This window comes from Cydia fagiglandana, chromosome 4 (genome assembly GCF_963556715.1).
Source record: "Cydia fagiglandana chromosome 4, ilCydFagi1.1, whole genome shotgun sequence".
NCBI lineage: Eukaryota > Metazoa > Arthropoda > Insecta > Lepidoptera > Tortricidae > Cydia > Cydia fagiglandana.
The window spans coordinates 18,085,605-18,110,553 of NC_085935.1; the positions used below are offsets into that span (position 1 = coordinate 18,085,605).

The window sequence follows — 24,949 nt, forward strand, 5'->3', positions numbered from 1 at the left end:
GTATTGATATTATTACTAGATGAGTTAAACATTGTTATTCTATATAAAGCTCATTAAATCATAGATTAATTGTAAATCAAAAATTGCGAAATATATCTTGTCCCATTTTTGTGACATTGTCGATAGTACTGGTAACAAGGTACCATTTAGCACGTCCTAAAAAACGGACAGTGCCGACTTGTGCGGAGACAAGATTGTGACAGAAAACGGACATTGCCATACTTAGGGTATATGCTTTTTTTTCATTTATCGTCATTTTATAGGCTATTGTTGCATTGGGGTTATGTTATACATAAGTATATGTATACATTTATTTATATTTTAGTTTCAGGTGGTTCCACCATCTGACTCAGAAGAGTGCGATAGCAAAAAAAACGACGATGACGAAATTTTACTAGAGACAGATTGTACATCTGCCTTGCCCCAATCTGACTCTTTTTCAGCCAGGTCACTTTCTACGAGGATGTCAAATATGATGGACAAATATATGTTCATTTACGAACACGCGTGCTTTTATTCTTATTGTCATGCTATTAAAGTTTAGTGCGCCTCATTGTGAATGGCACTATCTGTATTTAAATGTAATTTTGAAATCTAACGTAGTCATTGTGGGAAAAAAGTTGTTCATAATATTCGACCTGATGACCTAAACACGACCTGTCCTCTAGTACTCCATCCACAAAACTTAATTCCTCGCCATTAAACGCATAACTCGCTTCAGTATCCAAATTATTGGCACTTCTTGAAATGTCCTACGGTTAGAACCTATTTCAAGTCGATGATGAAGATGCTGCAATTCCTGAGGCCTGTAAAATGTAATCTCTACAAATTTCAGGAGAGTAAATAGCTAATTTCTCTAGTCTAGAATAGAATCTAGTCTTTCATATGTCGGGCAGACGAAGCAAAGCATTTCTACTCGGGTACAAGAACATATGACATAGCTGATGTCAAGCACCGCCAACTAAAGTCTGCGGTCTGGGAGCATGACATGGATAAGACTCTGGTTCTCGCCAAGGAGGAGCTATATATTCCCAGAATGTTTCCAGAGGCCATTGAGACTGAAAAATATCTAAACTTTTACAGGAACTACAGCTATTCTTTACCACCAGCTTAGGTTCCAGATACTCCGGGTAATAAGAAAACAAGCAATACATAGAACTGTGAGACCATAGTGATAAATGGTGTGGTCATTTAAGTAAAGTAATGTTACTTACAATAATTGGAATGTGTAACTATCTTTATGAGCCTATTTTGCCTGTATACGTAGCTTTATAATGTATATTTTTTGTTTATTATATCTGTACGTGGGTCGTTTTACATATAAACACTAGAAGTAAATATAGTATTATTATGTTTCTCATTACTTTTTTCATCTTAATAATATAATTAAACATTTTTTCCAAACATTCACTAGTGTGTTATTGAAATAATTATAAATTTTCTTGCCCTGTAATTCTTTAATATTTTATATTTTGTGAAACTGTATAACGGCATTGTCCGTTTTTTAGGACCACCTTGAGAGCAATCAATCTATAAGGTTCGTGGCAATGTCCGTTTTAACGGACGTCCTGAAAACCCTACTTACAGAAGAGTTTAAACAACACCGCAGTAAGGGTGTATAATCAATTAGATAGGGATATAAAGGAATGCCAGGATTTTAAAACATTTGAAAGAAAACTGAAACAATATTTTATTAGTAAGCCCTATTATTCCATTAAAGAATACTTTGCTAGAGCTTTAGATTAAATTAATATTTGTTTTTATATTTTTACTCTGATTATGTATTCTCTTTTTGTACTTCTTCTGTTTTAACTTATTTTCTTAATTTTATTGGTAAACTAATTAACTGACATTTAATATATATATAATTTATTTCTTAGTATGATTTTAATTGTAATGGATTTTAATTCTTTTGATTTTTGTAATTAATTTTAATTTTGACATTACCGGTGATGTAATGTTAATATAATTGTATTTGCATGCATTGTACCTACCATGTTTTATCTGCAAATAAATAAATGACAATGACAATGCTTTTAATTTTTTTTTCTTAAATTTAGTACTTTTTTACTCATTACTATCCCCAAAAACATTCCATGAAATAGGTGGATACATTATTTCATGTCTTGCCATGTTAAGGGTTAATTTTAATTTCGAATCGTGGAAAGTAAAATGCAGGCAAAACTATTGTTATTTATGGGTTGGGAGTCAAACATCAGAATAGAAATTGTATAAAAAATTTCAATTGCTTACAAAATAATAAACTGCAAACAAAATAATAAAATCGTACTTGGAACCTAAAATGCTCTAGTGCAGAGACGTATCATTTTCTGCACACCTTTTAGAACAACAATGACCCTCTTCCAGAGCATGATCTTTGTTATAAAATACAGAACTTTGATATAAGAGACAGAACTATGTTTATAATTTGCCCCGTAATGTTTACAATAATATGAATGTATTTACATACAATAACAGATTTTCCTTAATTCGGTTTTATAATGGAACTTCGTCGTGCGCTAGAATAGTACAATAATGTATTTTATTCTAAGCTTGTCCATAATCTAATTTGCTAGAATAAGACAAACATTTTCGAACTTATTTGAAGAACCCTCAACTTGCGCGTCCTAATTTTGGTATACAGTTTGGTAAAGCAAAATTTTAATTTACATCAATGATCGTTATAGGCAATGAAGTATAATTAATCGATAAGCATACTGAACAATTACTTCACGCACAGAAATGATGGCTGTAGGACTTTTCGTTTTAATATCTAGCTTTAGATTAATACTGGGAGAAGAGGAAGGATTTATCGTCGGGGGCGATTATGTTAAAAACATACGAAAATTCCCTCATGTTGCTTTCCTGACTTTGCAAGTAGCTGACTCAGACGATGAATATATATGTGGATCTTCAGTATTAAATCAATTGGTTTTAGTAACTGCCGCGCACTGTTTGGATAACATCGGGATAGCGACTGCCTCTGTAGGTAATGTGGACAGGGAAAAGGGAAAGATGTACCGTGTAGCAAAGTTCCAGCAACACGAGAAGTGGGATACGGTTAACATTAATCACGACGTAGCTCTGTGTAGACTGCAGAAACCATTAAAGTTGGGACCGACGGTGAAGAGGGTGGTGCTGATGAAGAAGCCTCCGAAAGCGAGAATAGCTGACTTAGCTGGGTGGGGCGTTACCGACGTGAGTTTACATTTTATTATTCTATTTAGAAATGTAAATCAGGCAACAAGGCCCATATGACAAATACCTTACAGACTAACATAAAAACATATGTATTTTATAAACTTAAAACTGAACACTATTTAGTCGACAAAACGGCGTGGCTCCGTTGCATCGGCTACTCTTGTGTCGGATTCGGCAGTTTGCCCCGTAACCTCCGAAACACGACGCCTATCGGCCAGAAGTCGGCGCACTCGATGGTCCCCCGCAGCGGTCGCGGCACGCGCACCACAAACTAGTTGGAATGCACGTAGTGGCACGATCGAAGCTGGAACACCCTCAACGTGTCACCGGTCTTCTGAGGGGCTACCGCGAACCACGTTCGAAGTCTTGCCTCTATGTCGCACTTGTAAATTCGTACGTAAGTGTGACATGGAGGCAACACGTCGAACGTGGTTCGCGGTAGGCACTCTGGTGTACATACCTGGTGTTTATCCTTAATGACATGTTTATAAATACTATGAAATAATTCAGAGTATGATTTTTTTTAGGAAGAAATGTATTCTGATACAGTTATGCTTAAGCACACAAGACAGAAGCTATGGACTCATGAACAGTGCCGAAAAATCTTACACAATTCACCCAAAGGAACTATCTGTGGTGGTGAAAGTAAAGCAAAATCAGATTTCGCTTCTAGGTAAATTTCCTAAACTTCAAAACTTCAACATTTATTAAGCAAATAGGCCACAACGGCACTTTCACTCGTTGTCAACATTGAATTTACAGAAGTAGGTACAAGTAAAAATAATAACAATACATCAACAATTTTATAAAATACAACTCACTGCAACTACCAATTAAAACTAACGTATTACAAGTTTAATTATGTTTTTGAGAATTAGTTTACCAACATGGCCGCCATTTTCTTTCTACAGCGGAGACTCTGGTAGCGGCCTCCTAGTTGACAACAAAATAATCGTTGGGCTTGTCTCCTACAAGGACACCAGCGTTTCGCGCAGTCTTGTGATCTACACGGACGTCTCATATTTCTACGATTGGATTATGAACACAGCGAAACGATTAACCTGCTCTTAATTATTTATAATGTAAATACCTATATTGCCAAAAAGGTAATGACAGTACAGAAAGGAAAATAAAATAACATTGAAATTTGTATACTTGTTATTATAAATATGAAATTGTTGTTCAGCTAGTATCAACAACATACCCCAATGTAATCCTGTTCATTACTTTTCTGTTATACAATAGTTCTTGCAGTAACGAAATGGCCAAGCTACATAATTTTGACTAAGGTGTCGAGTTTGTTAGTTAGCGCTTGTCATCTTTAGGGTGTGATGGCTTTTTAACAGTGCGAGCCATATGGTCTCTACTCGTCTTGGCAACATTTTATATGAACATTATTTGGTGGTTTTGTTTTACTAGCTGAGAATTCTATTTCTAAATTGACCAATATGTTCAAAATTAGGCTCACGGCTCGATTCGGAAAATGTATTAGATCTCTACTAGACCTCAACAAGTTACGATATGGATAATTTAAAGATATTTGTAAGATAGATATGTCAAATTTAACGTTTCCGCGATTCTGGAGGCCCTCTTGAACGATTTCGACAAGTTACGACTTAGATATCCAAGTCACATCTAGTCGATATCTAATGTAAATCTAGTTGATCTCTATATCGTCTCTAGATCTTGTGATTATCTCGTTTCCCGAATACGCGTGTCAGATTTTTGCATCATGATTTTTGCGTCTTTTAAATTCTTCCGCCTGACCACTACTTCCAAAAATCATCCATATGCCTACTACTACACACACACGGACAATTTAAAATATTATTATGTCACTGCATGTCTGATAACCAAAAAGAGGAAAGTGGACACCCTTGAGCAAAACCTCTATTAGTAGAGGTACCTACACCGCACCATGGATGGAGAGGCCACCATTTCGATATCATAAGGTATGGACCTTCTTGATTTCCTGGTAACTTTTGTAAGGAAGAATTGCGTTTGTGTTATTGATCGCATAATCCATCCTAAGTTATCTAGAATAATAACGACTATTGTAACTGATACATATATGAATACGTCTTCACGAATGTCAAATTTATTTTAGCTTAGTGTAGCGTATAATACTTATTTAGACTTAACTACTTTAATTTGCACTCTCTTAAATAATAGGCAAAAGTGTCGGTTAGAATTTTTAATTTAAAATTATGATCGCTATAGGCAATCATTCATGACCAACATCGAAAAACCGATAAGCAAACTGGAAAACCATTTAAAGACATGAAATGACACCAATAGCTCTTTTTGTTTTTATATATACCTTTAAACTAGTATTAGGGAACCAGGAAGGCTTCATAGTCGGGGGTAATTATGTTCACGCTATAGGAAAATTCCCTCATGTTGCTTTTTTGACTATGTCCAAGGCTAATTCAGACTATGAATACATATGTGGATCATCTATACTGAATCAATTCATTTTGATAACCGCCGCTCACTGTTTGGATGACACTGAGAAAGCTACAGCTTCTGTGGGTAACGTGAATAGGGAGATTGGAAGGCTCCATCGTGTAGCGAGTTTTAAGCAACACGAAAGTTGGGATACAGTTAGAGTCATACACGACATAGCTTTGTGTAGGCTGAAGAAACCGGTTGCGTTAGGACATATGGCGAAAAGAGTGGTGATGGTGAAGCACCCACCGAAAGCTAGGGTAGCTGACTTGGCTGGATGGGGCGCGACCGAGGTAAGCACGTATTCAATACTTATTGATATAATTCATATTATAAAGTATCTGGTACATTTGTCAAGGACCTGCAATGTAGGAGTATTACTGCATTGTTCTGCCGTCTGAGTGCAGCTAGCTAGTAAACGATCGATGGAGTAACTTATACATACTGTGCTTTAAAATCATCTTATCTATATATTTTTAAGGTCCCTGCTACTGCGAGGTTGCTTATTGCATCGCAATTATCGCATACATCATGTTCTGTAGTTTTAAGATATATTTTTATAATACATAATATGTATGCTAGTTTTAAGAATAAAGATTTTTCATTTAATTTATTTTATTATTTAGGAAGATGACTATACAGACACTATACAGCTGAAACACACAAGACAGAAGCTGTGGAATCATAAACAGTGCAGAAAAGTCTTTAGCCGGGCACCCAAAGGTACTATTTGTGGGGGCGAAGCTCGTGCCAAAGGAAATTACGCTTCAAAGTAAATTAATTATTTTAGATCTAAGCTAGTTTTTAATTTCGTTTACCACTGTATCTTGATAACTCGCATATTAGTGCGAGTGAGACTTATAAATTGCGTAGACGTTAGCGAATGTAATGCATAATTGTTTTCCATCGTATTTCCTCGGAAACGTTCGTATTTGTCATGCTACTTCAGTCAACCTCACTACCTACTTTTTGTACAGAGACTGACTGAAATACACACGTTCGTATGATGCAGATGCACTACATCTGATTATGTCAGAGAGAGTGTGCTTATATTTAAACATACTGATTTTACTACAGTAATTTCTAATATTTTCTCCTACAGAGGAGACTCGGGTAGCGGGCTCCTAGTAGACAACAAAATAATCATCGGGTTAGTCTCCTTCAAAGACCCCTCCGTCTCACGCAGTCTGGTGATCTACACGGACGTCCCATACTTCTACGATTGGGTTAAACGTACAGCGAAACGTCTAAGGTGCTCTTGACCTATAAAAATAAAATAATACTGGTACCATTATGTAGTTTAACTTTGACATTTGTCACCATCTCATCATCGACCTCATATTACCTCTACCCTCCGTTACCTCATATCTTGACTTTAAAGAAAATTTGTTACTGCTACAGCGTTATTGGCAATGTTATTGTTATTGTGCTTCAAAAATATTTTATCATGGAAATTGACAGCGATGTTGCCCACGGCAACGCTGTAGTAGTAACTTTACTATTGCTGTAAAGCAGCGGTCGGCAACCCGCGGCCCGCGAGCCTCCCTGGCTATTTTGTATGTAATACTGACGAACGACAATGTCTGCTAAAGGCACAAATATTACCAGAGTGCGGCCCGCGTCATCTTCGTTAACTATATGGCCCTTGGCTGCTAAAAGGTTGCCGACCACTGCTGTAAAGGATGTCGTTAGACCGGGCCGTGTCCGGGCCGGAGTTTCCGGCGCATCGTTTTCTATGGAGAGCATCACATGATCGCATCACATGATCGCCTGTCATGTCATAGAAAAGTAAGCGCCGGAGCTCCGGCCCGGACACGGCCCGGTCCAACGTGAGTCATCCTCAATCCTGTTGCATTGCACCCGAATACCACCTAAGGCCTAATATTTCTATATATATATTTTTATATATTTCGCAAAATGCTCTTGGATCTAAAAATGGCTCCCGCAGACCTATATTATCTTTATTTAATCATGAAAAACAAATTGAAGAACTGCATGACTTAAATCTATTACAGATAATTAAAAATGGCTGCTATTTAACTGATCACCAGATTTAATAAAATTTAATACCAAAAAAATCTACTTTACCACCCTAAAATAATGAATGATCACCAAAATTATAACACCATTTTAATGTGAAATGATTACCAATTTTATTACATTTTACTATCCTATTAAAGGAAATGACACCAAATTAATCATTATTAACCCAAAAATTGTAAATAATTACCAAATTTCAAACCCCAATTAATGTCAATTGATAACCAAATTTTTACATCGTGCTATCCTAAGTATTAAATAAAATGACACCAAAATAATAATTGTAAACCCAAAAATAGTAAATGACCACCAAAATTAGAACTCCATTTTAATGTAAAATTATAACCAAATTTTTAAATCTTGCTATCCTATTAAAGCAAAGCAAAATTTTCTAGTAGCATTTCGTTTCTGTATGGGTTGCAGTTCAAACCTAACCTAACCCACTTTTCTAGTAACATTTCGTTTCTGTAAGGTCCGCAGTTCAAACCTAACCTAACCCACTTTTCTAGTAGCATTTCTTATCTGGAAGGGTCGCAGTTCAAACCTAACCTAACCCACTTTTCTAGTAGAATTTCGTTTCTGTGTGGGTCGGAGTTCAAACCTAACCTAACCCACTTTTCTAGTAGCATTTCGTTTCTGTAAGGGTCACAGTTCAAACCTAACCTAACCCACTTTTCTAGTAGCATTTCGTTTCTGTAAGGGTCGCAGTTCAAACCTAACCTAACCCACTTTTCTAGTAGCATTTCTTTTCTGTAAGGGTCGCAGTTCAAACCTAACCTAACCCATTTTTCTAGTAGCAATTCGTTTCTGTAAGGGTCGCAGTGTTAACCTAGCCCACTTAACTGATAGCAGTACAAACCTAACCTAACATACTTTTCTAGTAGCATTTCAGTATGCCTACCTAAGTTATTCGGTGCGGGGTACGGGGGTTGAGCGGGAGGGGCTAGTAATTTTGGCATCATTTTACTTTATTTGGTAATATGTATAAATTTTTTGGTATCATAGTGGTTTATTTAGGTGAAAATATCTCATTTATTTGGTCTTCAAGATTTGGTGATCATTAATGATTTTTGGTAATCATTCAATATATTTGGTATTCGAATACAATTTGAAGTGCAGTCGTAATTAAAATGGTGGTACATTTGTAATTTTAGGCCTTATTTTTTTGGTGTTCAGTAATTTTTTTTGGTAAGCATGATTTTTTTATTTAGGGTACCAATGTATTTTTTGGTGGTCATTATATTTGTAGCCATTAAAAATATCGTGCTTTAGAGCCTTTTTCCTGTACACTTCCGTGGCCTTTTTTTAATTTAACCTAATGATTGTTACGAGCAACGATCTGTGACAGTTAACGATTAATCCATAAGCCATTCGAATGAATATTTTACGTCAAGAAATGACGGCAGTAGGACTTTTTATCTTAATAAATATGCTTCAATTAGTAAAGGGAAAACTTGAGGGTTTCATAGTCGGGGGTGACCAGGTCGAATCTATTAAAAAATTTCCTCATGTCGCTTTTTTGAATTTGGAAGTCGCGGACTCGAAACAAGAATTTATATGTGGGTCGTCTATATTGAATCAATTGATTTTGCTCACTGCTGCGCACTGTTTAGATGGCATTAAAAAAGGTACAGCCTCTGTGGGTAACGTGAACAGGGAGAATGGAACGCTGTACCGTATTGCAAGCTTCAGGTTACACGACCAATGGGACTCTAATGATTTAGAAAAAAATAAAAACGACATAGCTTTGTGCAAATTGAAGAAACCACTAACATTAGGATCTAACGTGAAAAGGGTGGTGCTGATGAAGGACCCACCGAGAGCAGGGACAGCTGACTTGGCTGGTTGGGGTGCCACCGACGTAAGTTACATGTTTATTACATATTTTTCACATCATAAAAACTAATATAACAGAAGAGTTCCGCTTAACAACGATGACAGTATATTTTGCATGATATCTATCGAATATAAAACAGTCTCGTTACATACATAACTGACCGACAAAGCATATAAGCATAACCGTTAAAGGCACGACATGAGATTGGGACACATTTTTCAAATGGATCTTATGGTTTTTTCCCTGGATATTTAATTACTCGACGCAAAGAAAGATAATGTGTTTAGCAGTCTACATATGTACATATGTCTGTTTCTTTGTGGAACTCTATAAAAGTCTGCATCTTTAGGTATTTAAATAAATATAAAAAAATCCACCCTCAAATGGCTCCTTAACCTAGTTGAGGGTAGATAAAAACATTACATGATCAAATAATGTAAGTTAAAGTCAGGTCGTTTAGTGACAGATCCAGGTGGTATTGTATTGGTTTGGTTAACAAATAAATTTTATAGTAGTAGTAGTAGTAATCACTTTATTGTACACAACACAGGTTTACAAAAATAAATTACAGTAATGGAAGTACAAAGGCGAACTTATCCCTATAAGGGATCTCTTCCAGCTAACCTTCGATTAGATGAGAGGAAAACTCCAGTCAGGTCAGACAGACAAACTTACGGGATGTACAGTAATATTTAGAAAAAGTAAACTAACGTATTGTCAACTCATAAAATACATAAATAATATTATCGAATAAAATACATACATACAATACAATATATATATATATAAATACAAGTTTAAAGTAGAAATAAAGGTTAGTACTTAAACAGATCACGCTGATTGGAAAGCCAAAGCTTCTTCAGATTAGCCTTGAGTGACGCCACAGACTGGGACCGCCTGAGCGACAGGGGCAACTCGTTCCACAACTTCACAGCGCGCACCGTAAAAGAATTTGCATATGTTCGCGTCTTATTAGGCGGAATAGTAAGCGTGAGATTACAGCTAGATCGTAAACGGTGATCACTTCCTTCAGCCAGATAGCTAAATCTTTCCGTTAGGTAAGATGGGGAACGGGGGTTGAAGAGTATATTGAACAGCAACGACACGACATGCACATCTCTGCGTCGGCGGATCGGTAACCATTCGAGCTGGGAGCGAAAGTTGGAGACGTGATCATATTTACGGAGGCCACATATATACTTGATGCAAACATTTTGTAAACGCTCAAGTTTATCCAGCAATTCCTCATTAAGGTCCAGATACGCAACGTCACCATAGTCTAGCAGAGGGAGCAAGAGCGAACGGGCAAGAGTCAGTTTAGTATGAAGAGGGAGAAAATTCTGCAGCCGTCGAAGAGAGTGGAGGGATTCAAAAACTTTTTTACTCACCTCAGCAACATGGGGAGACCAAGAAAGCGTCTGATCCATGGTGATACCCAAATTTCGGACAGTAGAGGAGAGAGGGATATTAGTCCCATCAAACAAAATGTCGGGTACCACCATGTCCGAAAGCTTGCTTACATAATAAGGACTACCAATAATAATCGCCTGCGACTTCCTAGCATTGATTTTCAAACCAAATTTGCACGCCCAGTCCCGTATGGATTCCAAATCAAGGTTGTTTTGAGTAATCAATGAAGAAAGATCGTCTATACTTTTATAACTACCCGAAAATGTACAAATTATTTGTTTACTTTTATTTAAATACCTAAAGATATATCGAGTATAGCGGCTGAACAGGTGTGTCAATTTTGTTGATTCTTATGTCAATAAATTTCTCTTAATTGTCCGAATGTCACTAAAGATATGATAGTAAAAACTAAACAAAATGGCGACTATCGGGATACTTAGTCGCCATTTTGTTTAGTCATAAAATTACGCCGTCGTTTTTAATTGATTACTTGTTTCCGAATATCTTATATAGGTACTTCATTTTCAGGAAAAGTTCTTTACTGAATCAATACAGCTTAAGCACACAAAACAGAAGCTATGGACTCATAAACAGTGCAGGGAAATCTTACGTCAGCTACCCAAAGGAGCTATTTGTGGAGGCGAAAGTCGTGCGAGACAAAATTTTGCTTCCAAGTAAATTGTTTCTAACGTTTTTGTAAACCAGTACTCAGAAAGTGACCTATTCTGCCTAGATCGATGTTTTTAAATCTAATACTCTATTTTCTGCCTTTCTATACTAAGGTGAGTGAATTGCAATTAAGCGCAGTTAAGAAGCTGTGTTAAGACTAATCTTAACTTAATTGATTCATTTGTGTTGCGAAAATTAACTATGTAAATTGTATTGTATCGTACTTAATTCGTACACATATAAGTCTATATAGCATACGCTAACACACTTTCATGCATCTAACTTAAATATAAATGGCTTAACTGTGGGATCAATTAACTTTAGACTAATTACAGGAGGTGCTTAACTATACTGTACATTTTTTTGTAATTCACTCAGGTAAGAATAGCAATATTTGCAATGTAGGTAGGTTTAGGTACATGTTTTAGTTCTGGTAAAAGTATTATTGCCACAGTAACCCGAATGCAGAGGACGCTGATTCGATTCCAGCCCCGGGCTCTGGCAGCCTTGGTCACTTTTCTTTCATAATTTATTATGTTAGTTACAAGTTATTTAAAAACATGCCTAATATTTTAGGCCCCTCCCACTAGCGTCTTTTGAGCGTAGCGCTATGGAAAATGGCATCGTAGCGCAGTTGCGTTAACGTTGCGTCGAACAGCAGCGGCCCAATTCGAACTTTAAGGTAGGTCAGTTAATACATAGATCGAGAAACGATATGGATTAGATATGTCAGTGTCAAAAGCGACGTTTCTTCAAACAAAAACGTCGCTTTTGACACTGACACATCTAATGCATATCGCTTCTAGATCTATTATTTGACGTATCTTAAAGTTCAAATCAGTTGAATAGTTAGACGCCGCCGACGCTCGGGAGAAGCTAGTGTAGCGTGGCTGTTATTAGATATAAAAATGAAGACATGAACGCACAGTAAGTATTAGGTACTAACCATTTATTTTATAAGACAAAATATACGAGTAGCATTCAAACAGTACCTACTGCCAAACTGCAAGACAGTTTGAGGCCAGTTTTCTTACAAAAGTATATATTCTTTTACAGAGGGGACTCGGGCAGCGGGCTTCTAATTGACAATAAAATAATCGTTGGGCTGGTCTCGTACAAAGACGTCAGCGTCTCGCGTAGTCTGGTGATTTGTACGGATGTCCCATACTACTACGATTGGATCGTACGCACATCGGAACGATTAGCATGCTCTTTTTATTGAATATACAAGAAAAAAAACGTGTACAGTTTTATTTTATTATATTGTCATCATAATTATTATGTTTATTGTCTGATCCTCCGTCCTATATAGCATAATAAAAAATCTTCCCTAGTTTAAGAGCGATGAGAAGATTATCTTTTTGAAAAAAATATACATTAGGTACCACTTTGTAGGCATGATTAAAACTTTCAATATTCATAATAATTGTGACTATATAATTATAGTTTCCTAGCAGATGGTCTTTGGGCAATGCTGTTAAACAGCCTGACAGATATGCATGGTGAAACTATGATAACAATACGGGAAATTAAACGCATTAACATCAAAAGCTGATTTTTAATTTAACCATAATCGCCATAGGCTATGATCTGTGACAAACACGATTGCTTGTTTAATTAAACCAATTGGAAAACAACTTTTCTTATAGTAATAATGGCATTATTGGCAATAGGTGTTTGCGTTCTACTATGCACTTTCAAATCTGTAATAGGAGGCCTCGAAGGTTTTATAGTCGGTGGTGATTATGTTGAATCCATAACAGAATACCCTCATGTCGCTTCTTTGGCGATAACTGTATCGGACAACGATTATACTATATGTGGGTCATCTATATTAAACCAAGTGATTTTAATAACTGCCGCGCACTGTTTGGATAAGTCTCAGGAAGTAATAGCTTCTGTGGGTAGCGTGATAGGTATTAAATTTAATTTATTGTGTTTAATTATGGCTGATGTCCGAATGAAACGAAATTTATTGACCGTAAAATGGTCGTACTTTGCTCCAATATTTGCTGCTTATTTGTCAATCGGGCCTCAATAAGACCTAGTTTCGCCTCTAGGTTGGAAGGTCAGATGGCAGTCGCTTTCGTAAAAACTAGTGTCTACGTCAAATCATTGGGATTAGTTGTCAAGCGGACCCCAGGCTCCCATGAGCCGTGGCAAAAAAGCCGGGATAGCGCGAGGAGATGATCTTAAACTATAAGGGGCAAAAATACCCATTTTTGTGGTATTTTTGCTCTAACCTTGTATGTGTATAACTAAATTAGTGACGCAAAGTTATACTCATCGTCGCCAAATTATTAGACACACTCAATAAAGAGAAAATAGTTAATAACCAATACAGCATTTTTTTTAAATCATTTATTTAAATACAATATATATACAGTAGTACAACTAAACGAAATTAATAACTAGCTTAAATCTAAAATAGGCCCCTGAGGCATTGTACCAAGGATGCTGGCGGCATTTCCCTCTGTATCGCAATACTGATATTATGTTGTGCCAAGTAGCCGCCCATAAATATATGTATTTACTTTCTAATATATATGTATGTTCGGTAATAACATAGAAATATAGGTAATCTCCTTCTTCCTCGCGTTATCCCGGCATTTTGCCACGGCTCATGGGAGCCTGGGGTCCGCTTGATAACTAATCCCCATGATTTGAAATAGGCACTAGTTTTTACTAAAGCGACTGCCATCTGACCTTCCAACCCAGAGAGGAAACTAGGCCTTACTGAGATATAGGTAATATTTGAATATATTAAAAATTAAATAATTTTACAGAATTGGAGCATACCTAATTCTCCACAGGGGCACAACACAATCTAGAACCATTTTAAGGTATTATTTATTTATAGTTGAGCAAGGCGAACTGTATCGTGTCGTCGAATTCAGGCTGCATGAAAAATGGAAACTGCCCTCTATCGCTCACGACATAGCTTTGTGTGGGTTGGAGAAACCACTGTCACTGGGGGAGACAGTACAGCGGGTGCTACTGATGAGGCAGCCACCGAGAACACATACAGCTGTCTTGACTGGTTGGGGCGCATATGAAGTAAGTGCCTACCTACATCAATTATTATTTATTGATATTAACTTTTTCTATTGTCAAAACTCATTTATTATATAATAAGTGTTATAAAATAAATATAAAACTAAAATTAACTACAATTAAGATAACTAATTGTAGTTATGTTAGTGACAAGTTAGGTACATACTTAAATTTAGTATATTATAATATATAGTAACTAAGTATATACATAATGTACAATTCATAGTTAGTTTGTAAAACATACTTACATTATTATTTTTTAGGAAATCGACTACTTAGAATCAGTTCAGCTCAAACGTTTGAGACAGAAGGTTTGGACATATAGCACGTGCAAAAAAATCGTCAAAACTGCACCCCATGGCACTATTTGTGGAGGTGACCTTAAAGATAAAGGAAATTTTGCTTCTAGGTAAGTATATAACCATCATTTGTATGTCTTTGTGAACAGAATCGAAGTAGGGGAGACCGAGGTGAGTTGTGACAGAGGAAAGTTGATACATCGTCGATTTTTGGAATCTATTAACTAGAAACTAGGTCGCAACGGTGTGCGTTTGTTAGCTCGTAACTTGAACTAAAAAACGCGCGCTATTGCGACCTAGTTTCTAGTTAATAGATTCCAAAAATCGACGATGTCACAACTCTCCTTTGTCACAACTCACCTCGTTCTCCCCTAAACACATAAAGTGCTTATACACAGTCTACAATCAAATAAAACGGACAACATCCTTAATGTATGAACTCGTAATAAACACAAGGCTATTGACAATGTGAAGAAGGCCCCAATTTCGCCACGGCTACAATTGTCAGTGACATATATATCGAGCGACAATTGTCAAGCGACAGGTGACATATTACAATACCAGGCACCTTCTGGGCGAGCTCGCTCCATCGTAGGCCACGTCTACGCCTCGGCTAGTCTGTGGCCATGAGTAAGCCCATTCATAATAATAATAAAAAAAATTAATAAATATTTTATATAGAAATACTTACAAACATGACAGGCATTTTGCTACAATTGTATGTATTACAATTATGTTGTGATACAAGAATTATTTTTTCTAGTCGACATATTTGTAGAATTGTCGGTGAATCTTGACAGGAAATGAGTTATATTATATGTCGAAATTTCGTGACAATTGTAGTGTTTCTTGTGACAATTGTCATAAACTTAGCAAGAGAAATATCTGTTTTACCCGATATAATAAAGTTTTTTTTTAATAATACAATGATGGTGGCAAACAGCAATACGGCCCGCCCGATGGTAAGCGGTAACCGTAGCCCATGGATGCCTGTGACGTCAGCAACAGTGACGTTTTACAATTGTCGCACCTGTCACCGTGGTGAAATTGGGGCCTGCCATACCTACTTATACCGCATCCACACTTACCTATATTATTTATCTTATTATTTTCTTTTTGCCGCAGAGGAGACTCAGGCAGTGGTCTCCTAGTTAACAGCAATATAATCATTGGGCTGGTGTCCTTCAAAAACGTGAAATTCTCTCGCAGCGTAGTGGTCTATACGGACGTCGCTTACTACTACGATTGGATTGTGAGCGAATCAAAACGATTATTATGTGAATAAAATACATAGTTAAGCGTAGTTAAGGACATGTGGCGTCGGCCTAATTCGCAAACCTCGTAACTCCTCCGGGGGAGTTACGATGTTTGCGACTATAAGTTTAGTATTACAAGGTAGCAATAATAATTTTAATAAATTTATATTAATAAATTTCCTTGAAATGGAGTTACGAGGTTTGCGACTTAGGCCGACGGTAATTAGTATTATGTTAACTTATTTCATTGCGTTACACAATTTGATGTTCTGTATTTTATTGTAAGTACTTTATTTCACAATTACACAAGTTTATAGCAGCCTTAAATGTCATCATTAAATGCATGTAAATGAAATATAAAGAGATTAATATTCTTAACACAATAGAATTACTTAACTTCAGACTAATACTTAAAGACCTATCTTAAGGTCTGAATCAAGGTCCGCATGGTGTAGGCTGTCGACCAATTTTAAGTAAGGAAACATTTTAATACCTGTGGTGAACCTCCTTATGATGGACGCGGCAAAACATCACAAATCCTGTACGATAAGTATTTATTTTACATCAGTTTTTACACATTTTACCAGAAACAAGAGTCATAGAGCAGTGCCCTGTTCAACAGGGCACTGCTCAAGTTAAAATTATATATTAATTCGTCTGTTTTAAAAGAGGAAATAAAAATGTTGACACCAATTGCGGTTGCGATGTTCATACGTCGAAAACATAAAGAAAACGAAAAGGACATTCAAATTACTAAACTTTTAACACACCGAGGTAGAAATATTACTTCAGTTCTGTTAAGCGTTTTCTCATTGGTGCCGTTACCATGCAGTTTTATTTTTTAACCGACTTCCAAATCTCAAAGAAGGAGGTTATCAATTCGGTTGTATGTTTTTTTAACCGACTTCCAAATCCCAAAGGAGGAGGTTATCAATTCGGTTGTATGTATTTTTTTTTTTATTTTTTTTTTTTTTTATGTTTGTTACTCCATATCTCCGTCATTACTGGACCGATTTTGAAAATTATTTTTTTGATTGTATGTATATGCATACAGATTGGTCCCGTTTTTGTCAAAATCCAGTTCTGATGATGGGATCTATGAGGAATCGACGGAACTCCTCAAATCTTAAAGGCATACATATGGTGATTTTTTAGTTTTTATCAACAAATCAAGCATATACATTCAAAAACGTGACATTTGATGAAGTGACATAGTTCACGTTTGGCGATTTGTCCTCTTCGTTATGTTTGTTAAGCAAGTTTAGTTTTTAAGCCACATTTCTGTCAAGCTCGAGTTCTGATAATGGGACCCATAAGGAATCGAGGGAACTCCTCAAATCTTAAAGGCATACGTATAGAATTTTTTTTATTTTCATCATAAAATCAAGCATTTACATTAAAAACTGTCGCATTTGATGAAGTGGAACTGCTGATGATGATCAGAACAGAACTCTTCAACGACGCATAGTACATGTTTGGTGATTTCGAATTTCGATTTTGACTTGGACTGGGACCCGGACTCATAAATACCCGGATCCGGTTCGGACCCGGACTCGGACTCGGACTCGGACCCGGACTCGGACCCGGACTCGGACCCGGACTCGGACTCGGACTCGGACCCGGACCCGGACTCGGACCCGGACTCGGACTCGGACCCGGACTCGGACCCGGACCCGGACCCGGACTCGGACCGGGACTCGGACCCGGACTCTCACTCAGAGACCCGGACCTTGACCCGGAAAACCACTATGATACCTAAACTAAATAAACCACTATGATTACCTACCATAAAATGTGGGTATGATGATGCCAAACCCCTCCCGCTCAAACTCCCTTACACCGCACCGCATGCGCCGTTAAGTGGGTTAGGTTAGGTTTGAACTGCGATCCTCACAGAACCGAACAAAAGTGGGTTAGGTTTGGTTAGAACTGCGAGTCTTACAGAAACGAAATGCTACTAGAAAAGTGAGTTTGATTAGGTTCGAACTGCGATCCTCACAGAACCGAACTGCTATCAGAGAAGTGGGTTAGGTTAGGCTAGAACTACGACCCTTACGGAAACGAAATGCTACTATAAAGTACTGGTTTTACCTCCTTTTCTACATAGTGCACCATCTGCCATAAAATCTTTCACCGGGCCCCATAGAAGTCGGTTTTTTTTTCTTAAAATTTTTTTTTTTTTATTTTTTTTTTATGTTTGTTACTCCATATCTCCGTCATTACTAGATCGATTTTGAAAATTCTTTTTTTGATTGAATGTATATGCTTACAGATTGGTCCCGTTTTTGTCAAAACCCAGTTCTGATGTTGGGATCCATGAGGAATCGAGGGAACTCCTCAAATCTTAAAGGCATACATATAGTGATTTTTGGGTTTTTATCAACAAATCAAGCATATACACTCAAAAAAGTAACATTTGATGAAGTGGAACTGCTGATGATGATCAGAACGGAACTCTTTAACGACGCATAGTTCACGGTTGGCGATTTGTCCTCTTCGTTATGTTTGTTAAGCAAGTTAAGTTTTTAAGCCACATTTTTGTCAAGCTCGAGTTCTGATGATGGGATCCATGAGGAATCAAGGGAACTCCTCAAATCTTAAAGGCATGCGTATAGAGATTTTTGTATTTACATCAGAAAATCAAGTATTTACATTAAAAACTGTCGCATTTGATGAAGTGGAACTGCTGATGATAACCAGAACAGAACTCTTCAATGACGCATGGTACACGTTTGGTGATTACGAATTTCGATTTTGACTTGGACTGGGACCCGGACTCGGACTCATACCCGGATCCGGTTCGGACCCGGATCCGGTTTGGACGCGGACCTGGACTCGGATCCGGATTCGGACCCGCATTCGGAATCGGACTCGGACCCGGACTCGGATCCGGACTCGGACCCGGTCTCGGACCCGGACACGGACCCGGACTCGGATCCGGACTCGGACCCGGACTCGGACCCGGACTCGGACCCGGACTCGGACCCGGACTCGGACCCGGACTCGGACCCGGACTCGGACCCGGACTCGGACCCGGACTCGGACCCGGACTCGGACCCGGACTCGGACCCGGACTCGGACCCGGACTCGGACCCGGACTCGGACCCGGACTCGGACCCGGACTCGGACCCGGACTCGGACCCGGACCTTGACCCAGAAAACCACTATGATACCTTAACTAAATAAACAACTATGATTACCTACCATAAAATTAATGTAGGTATAAAGTACGATGATGCCAATCTTACTAGCTCCTCCCGCTTAAACCCCCGTACACCGTACGGCATGCGCCATTAAGTGGGTTAGGTTAGGTTTGAACTGCGATCCTCACAGAACCGAACAAGGATTAGGTTAGGTTAGAACTGCGAGCCTTACAGAAACGAAATGCTACTTGAAAAGTGGGTTTGATTAGGTTCGAACTGCGATCCGCACAGAACCGAACTGCTGTCTGAGGAGTGGGTTAGGTTAGGCTAGAACTACGACCCTCATGGCTCCTCTTCACGATGGGCCAACGCCGGCCACTCCAAGGGACGCATTTATGCGTTAGAGGGAGCAAGTGATATTGCTATCTCATTCTACCGCATGGCTGCGTCCCTTGGAGTGGGCGGCGTTGGCCCATCCTGTAGAGGAGCCATTATACAGAAGCGAAATGCTAGTAGAAAAGTGGGTGGTTTTACCTCCTTTTCTACATAGTGTACCATCTACAATAATCTTTCATCGGCCCCCATGGAAGTCGGTTTTTTTTTCTTAAAAATTATTTATAAAATTTACCTTATGGCTATAAAATTTTAAAATAAATAGAGCGGTGTGGCTACTAACTGCTTTGTATTTCATTGTACTTAGGTACTTTTTCATTGTACTTTTTAAACACAAGCATTTAACATAAATAGTAAGTGCCGTTGGAACAAATTACATAGAGTATCGTAAAATAACGTAGTCAACTCACTTATAAAATAAAACGTGTAATAAGTGCTTAATTTTCGTAACAATCAAGTATCAATTAACTTAAGGCAGTCTTCACATTGGATGCGGATTCGTACACCGACCGCTCCGGTGTGCGAGCGGGTCATCATAGTGCTGTCACGCTCATGTCACTCATGCATCGGAGCGACGTACTAATTCGCATGGGCGGCCTAGCCAAGGTGACAATCGCTTGCGCTTCGCCATCGAAACGCTCTTCCATATTAGTATGACAGTGACAGTTGCGTTACAGTCGCTACGGAGCGTTAGCGATTGACATTATGTTGTCTACGGAGCCAGAAACCCTAGTGTAAGTTTCATTCGATGGCGTGACGAGCGTGCGCGTTTACGTTACCTACGTCTATTTTTGTATGGGATTTTGAACGCCCAGCGGGACGTTTTTGAAGCTCAAAATCTCATACGAAATGATACTTAATGCAAACGCGTACGTCACGTCACGCTATCGATTGAAATTTACAGGGGTACAGCGCGCGACTCACTTTAGACCGGGCCGTGGCCGGGCCGGAGCTTCCGGAGCTTCGTTTCCTATGGAAAGCACCACGTGATCTGATCACCATTCAGCCGTCATAGAAAATGACATGTCGGACGCCTCGGCCTGGGCACGGCCCGGTCTAGCGTGAGACATCTTTTAAGACTAATTACATTTTCTTAACCACGCGTATCTACACAATTTTCAATTCACGCGACTAATTAGTTTTCAACTTTTCGTTGGCTGATAAGCAACCAATAAATCTAGATTACTGGTAACAATGGCCGCCGGACTATTCGTTTTGATATATAGTTTTAAATGTGTAATGGGGAAACGCGAAGGGTTTATAGTCGGGGGTGACTATGTACGAAATTTGACATATTTTCCTTGGGCGGGATTTCTGTTGTTTAATGGCTACGACGAGTCCTATGGATGCGGCTCATCTATTTTAAACCAAGATATATTGATAACAGCCGCGAACTGTTTCACATTTAATGATTTTTTCGAGATAACAGCTACCGTTGGTCACAAGGATAAGTATCAAGGATATGTTTACCGCGTCGAAGCATACAAGCTCCACAGCGAATGGGATATATTCACCATGAGCCACGACATAGCTCTGTGCAAACTGAAAAAAAAACTGTATTTAAGACATTATGTGAAGAGATTGATTCTTATGGTGCGTCCACCGAAGGAAAAGACAGCTGAACTGGTCGGATGGGGCGCAATCGAAGTACGTATAGATGATGAGTATTCTACAACAACACAATACATTTTAATTTATTTTTATTTTTGAAATACTAATTCAACTTAACAACACCTTATGAAACTAACGGCGCGATTCGGGAAATGAATTAGAGATTAACTAGATATGAAATAGTAAAGACTATTTTTGCTATTTCATATCTAGTGAATCTCTAATTCTTTTCCCGAATCGCGCCGAAAATCTCCGCCGCGTCTGTCTGTTTGTGTGTTTGTTCGCGATAAACTCAAAAACTACTGAACGGATTTTCATGCGATTTTCACCTATCAATAGAGTGATCCTCGAAGCCGGGGCGCTAGTTAATACTAAACTCATGATATATAACCACATTTTCATAAACGAGTAAATATATACACGGTGTAACATGAGTAAACCGAATAATTTTAACAGCGTATTCCTGATCATATTTAGAGGCAAAATAGTCCTATAAACTTTTTTTTAAAAACGCCTAGTTTTAGAGATAATATTAATTTAAAAATAAACAAGTTTTTGTTGTTTCATGATGTAAAAGGCTTTTTTTGATGGTAATGTTGCTGCTATGGGACGTAGTCTAAATATCCTTATTGATAGATGTAAAAAAGTGACAAGTAACACTTTGCAAAAAGAAGGTTTTACGAAAAAAAATGTAAAATTCAATTTTTAGTAACAATAAGTTTACCGATAACATTTATTTTTTATTATACATCAAAAAATTGAATAAACAAAACAAAAAAAAAATTTTTTTTTAGCGAAATTGACCTAAACTCATATTACATTTTTTCCTTCTTTTGACCTCAGAAATGCGTGGTTAAAATTATTCGGTTTCCTCATGTTACACCTTGTAGATTAAGGTCCCAGTGCTCGACATGCTAATGCTCAATAAATGTCACCCTTCTGTCACCTCTATTACTAATGACGTCATTAGCCGGTGACAGAAGGGTGACATTTAATTATAAACTTTTGTACCGGAGTAAATATTAAATGTATTTGGAAATTGGGCCGGTGACGAGTACTCCACCTACCTACCTATCTTACCTTCTACCTTATTATATGTATATTAAGTAGTATTTTTTTTCTCAGGAAATTAGATTCAAGGATACAAAACTGATAAAAACCGTATACCAGAAATTGTGGACTCGAGAAAAATGCAAAGAAGTCTTATACGAATTACCCGAAGGAACTATTTGCGGAGGGGAAGAAAATGGTAGTGACTTCCCTTCTAGGTAAATTTTCTCTCCGTCAACATAAGCCTAGGTCTATTAAAGCCATAGTCAGAGACGTGCAGCCTCAGAACCAGACAGCGTGACGGATACTGTTAGTTGCTGCAGAGTTATGGGTGGGTCAAAGAAGTTTTCATCAAATGTCTTCGCACTGGACAGTTCCTGAAGCGTCTGCTGTCTGCAAATATTGTCCTGTGATGCCCAAGGAGGGCCATCCTCTAGTTCAACCATCTGCTATTGGCCGAGGTATAGAAAGAAAGAAAGAAGAAAGAAAATAAATGTATTCCGGACGCTTACATACTTTATATAAAGTGCTTGAGAAAGTTTTAGCTGACCGTCTCGTTCGATATCTAGAGGAAGTAGGCCTCTCTCAATTCTTTCCTCTGGGTGCTTTAGAAAGTACCTACATCGCATAGGGAGGGAGGAATCCTATATGCGCATGTGCCGTGCCAGGCACTCTGCACATGGCGGAACTTGGATTATTTCTTCAACAGGACACCTACGTATCGCATAGTGTTGTGGTGGAGTCGGACTGTTGATGAAAACCATACAGAGAATAAGGATGACTCACGTTAGACCGGGCCGTGTCCTGGCCGGAGATTTGTGCGCTTACTTTTCTATGACATGACTGGCGATCACGTGATGCTTTCCATTGAAAACGATGCGCCGGAAGCTCCGGCCCGGACACGGCCCGGTCTAACGTGAGTACGTGAGTCATCCTTTAGGCTTAACTGTTATGTGAATAATTCTTTTTATTGTGTTTTTGTTCGCAGTGGAGATACAGGCAGCGGCCTCGTAATTAGGCGACTAATAATCGTTGGGGTGTACTCGTACAAAGACATTCGGGTGTCGCGCAGTCTGGGAGTCTACACCAACGTCTCATATTTCTACGATTGGATTAAACGCAGCTCGAGACAATTAAAGTGCGACTAGGAAGAAATCACATTATTTTCTATTTTGATTTGTTTTGTTTTATTAGTCACATGTTAGTCACACTACTAACGGTCTATGTTACCTATGTTTGACCATATGAATATGTACTTCTTTTAGGCTTACTAGACAACTTTTACTATGGACGAACCCTGAAACTGCATAAAGAATATAGAAAATCGGATCGGATTGTGGGTCGCCGACGTAAATACAAACACAATACAGCAATAGTAGATTGTCAATCAAGGGATGAAATGTACTCATTTCTGCCGAGGTACTTTGGCGTTCGAACGCAGTGTTTTTTTTTTAAAATATGACTAAGTATAAATTTTTATGGTATTTTTTTAGGGTACTTTCAATTAACAATTTATTTATGGAATGGGGAGTCAAATATCAGAATTGAAATTGTATAACAAATTCTTTTATACCCAAATTTCAATTGCTTATCATAAAAAAAATTATAAAATCGTACTTGGTACCTCAAATGCTCTAGTGCAGAATCGTATCATTTTCTGCACACCTTTTAGAACAACAATGACTCTCTTTCAGAGCATGAGAAATGAAAAGTTTTTTTCATATCTCATGCTCTGAAAGTGGGTCGTTGTTGTTCTAAAAAGTGCGCAGAAAGTGATACGTTTATGCTCTAGTGCAGAAAAGTGGTGTACTCCTCTGCGTCCCCGTCCCACGAACAACTGGGTGGAAACAAAATGGAAAAATAGTGTCTTTATTTCCTCGCCTGGAACAATTGGTAATTGTTTAATTTTACTAATCCCACGTTGATCCATTAAAAAAAAAAAATGTAAGTGAATCGTTAAAAACAAATTATTCTTGATTTCTTTCGTTGAATTCTATTTACTCGATTTCATAAGGCGGGAACCAAAAGGAATACACCAGAAATATTTTTTTAAACCTTACACTTGCTTAAATGAGCAAAGGCAGAATCTTATACAGCCACAGTTAAACGTTTGTACGATATTAAATTGATTTTTAAAGTTAATTAGCACTATATTCATGAAAATAAAATACAAGATAAAAATTACTTTATATTATTAATTAAATAGTTATTTAATATTTAAAATACTTTTATTATGTAATTACGTGGTGCGGCGCACAAAGGTCGCGGTGCGGTCCCGGCAGTCTGTTGCGGCTTTTAGAACGAAAAAGTATAAAATTAAAAAGTAAGAGGCAATCCCGCTGATTTTCATACTATAATGAACAAATCCTTTTAAAATTACTGTAGTTTGTTAAAAAATGTGTTTTCGTAAATATTGCAATCTAAATGATTTTCGCTAGGGGTTAATTAATCTCCACACATGTAAAGTCTCGGATTGCAAGTAAGTCCTAAGGAAAATAAATCAGGGCCGTAGATCTATTAGGTACTTCCATTACTGAT

At 37.8% G+C, this 24,949-nt stretch overlaps 5 protein-coding genes across 5 annotated transcripts; all 5 read left to right on the forward strand.

Annotated features, from left to right (window-relative positions):
* The first annotated feature begins 2,679 nt into the window (after positions 1-2,679).
* Positions 2,680-4,342, forward strand: LOC134664172 (hypodermin-B-like). Its single transcript, XM_063520760.1, has 3 exons — positions 2,680-3,198; positions 3,729-3,874; positions 4,113-4,342. Exons 1-3 carry the CDS (start codon positions 2,743-2,745, stop codon positions 4,270-4,272), a joined length of 762 nt encoding a protein of 253 aa, XP_063376830.1. The 5' UTR covers positions 2,680-2,742; the 3' UTR covers positions 4,273-4,342.
* Positions 4,343-5,445: 1,103 nt separating this feature from the next.
* On the forward strand, positions 5,446-6,923 carry LOC134664173 (mite allergen Der f 3-like). Its single transcript, XM_063520761.1, has 3 exons — positions 5,446-5,942; positions 6,276-6,421; positions 6,752-6,923. Exons 1-3 carry the CDS (start codon positions 5,487-5,489, stop codon positions 6,909-6,911), a joined length of 762 nt encoding a protein of 253 aa, XP_063376831.1. The 5' UTR covers positions 5,446-5,486; the 3' UTR covers positions 6,912-6,923.
* A 2,167-nt stretch (positions 6,924-9,090) lies between these two features.
* LOC134664174 (hypodermin-B-like) lies at positions 9,091-12,838 on the forward strand. The gene is made up of 3 exons (XM_063520762.1): positions 9,091-9,550; positions 11,465-11,610; positions 12,662-12,838. Exons 1-3 carry the CDS (start codon positions 9,119-9,121, stop codon positions 12,825-12,827), a joined length of 744 nt encoding a protein of 247 aa, XP_063376832.1. The 5' UTR covers positions 9,091-9,118; the 3' UTR covers positions 12,828-12,838.
* A 421-nt stretch (positions 12,839-13,259) lies between these two features.
* On the forward strand, positions 13,260-16,243 carry LOC134663361 (hypodermin-B-like). Its single transcript, XM_063519724.1, has 4 exons — positions 13,260-13,521; positions 14,466-14,662; positions 14,923-15,068; positions 16,084-16,243. Exons 1-4 carry the CDS (start codon positions 13,260-13,262, stop codon positions 16,241-16,243), a joined length of 765 nt encoding a protein of 254 aa, XP_063375794.1.
* Positions 16,244-20,917: 4,674 nt separating this feature from the next.
* LOC134664175 (trypsin epsilon-like) lies at positions 20,918-23,618 on the forward strand. The gene is made up of 3 exons (XM_063520763.1): positions 20,918-21,397; positions 22,487-22,629; positions 23,400-23,618. The coding sequence occupies exons 1-3, from the start codon at positions 20,945-20,947 to the stop codon at positions 23,557-23,559; spliced, it is 756 nt and encodes a 251-aa protein (XP_063376833.1). The 5' UTR covers positions 20,918-20,944; the 3' UTR covers positions 23,560-23,618.
* Positions 23,619-24,949: the final 1,331 nt, after the last annotated feature.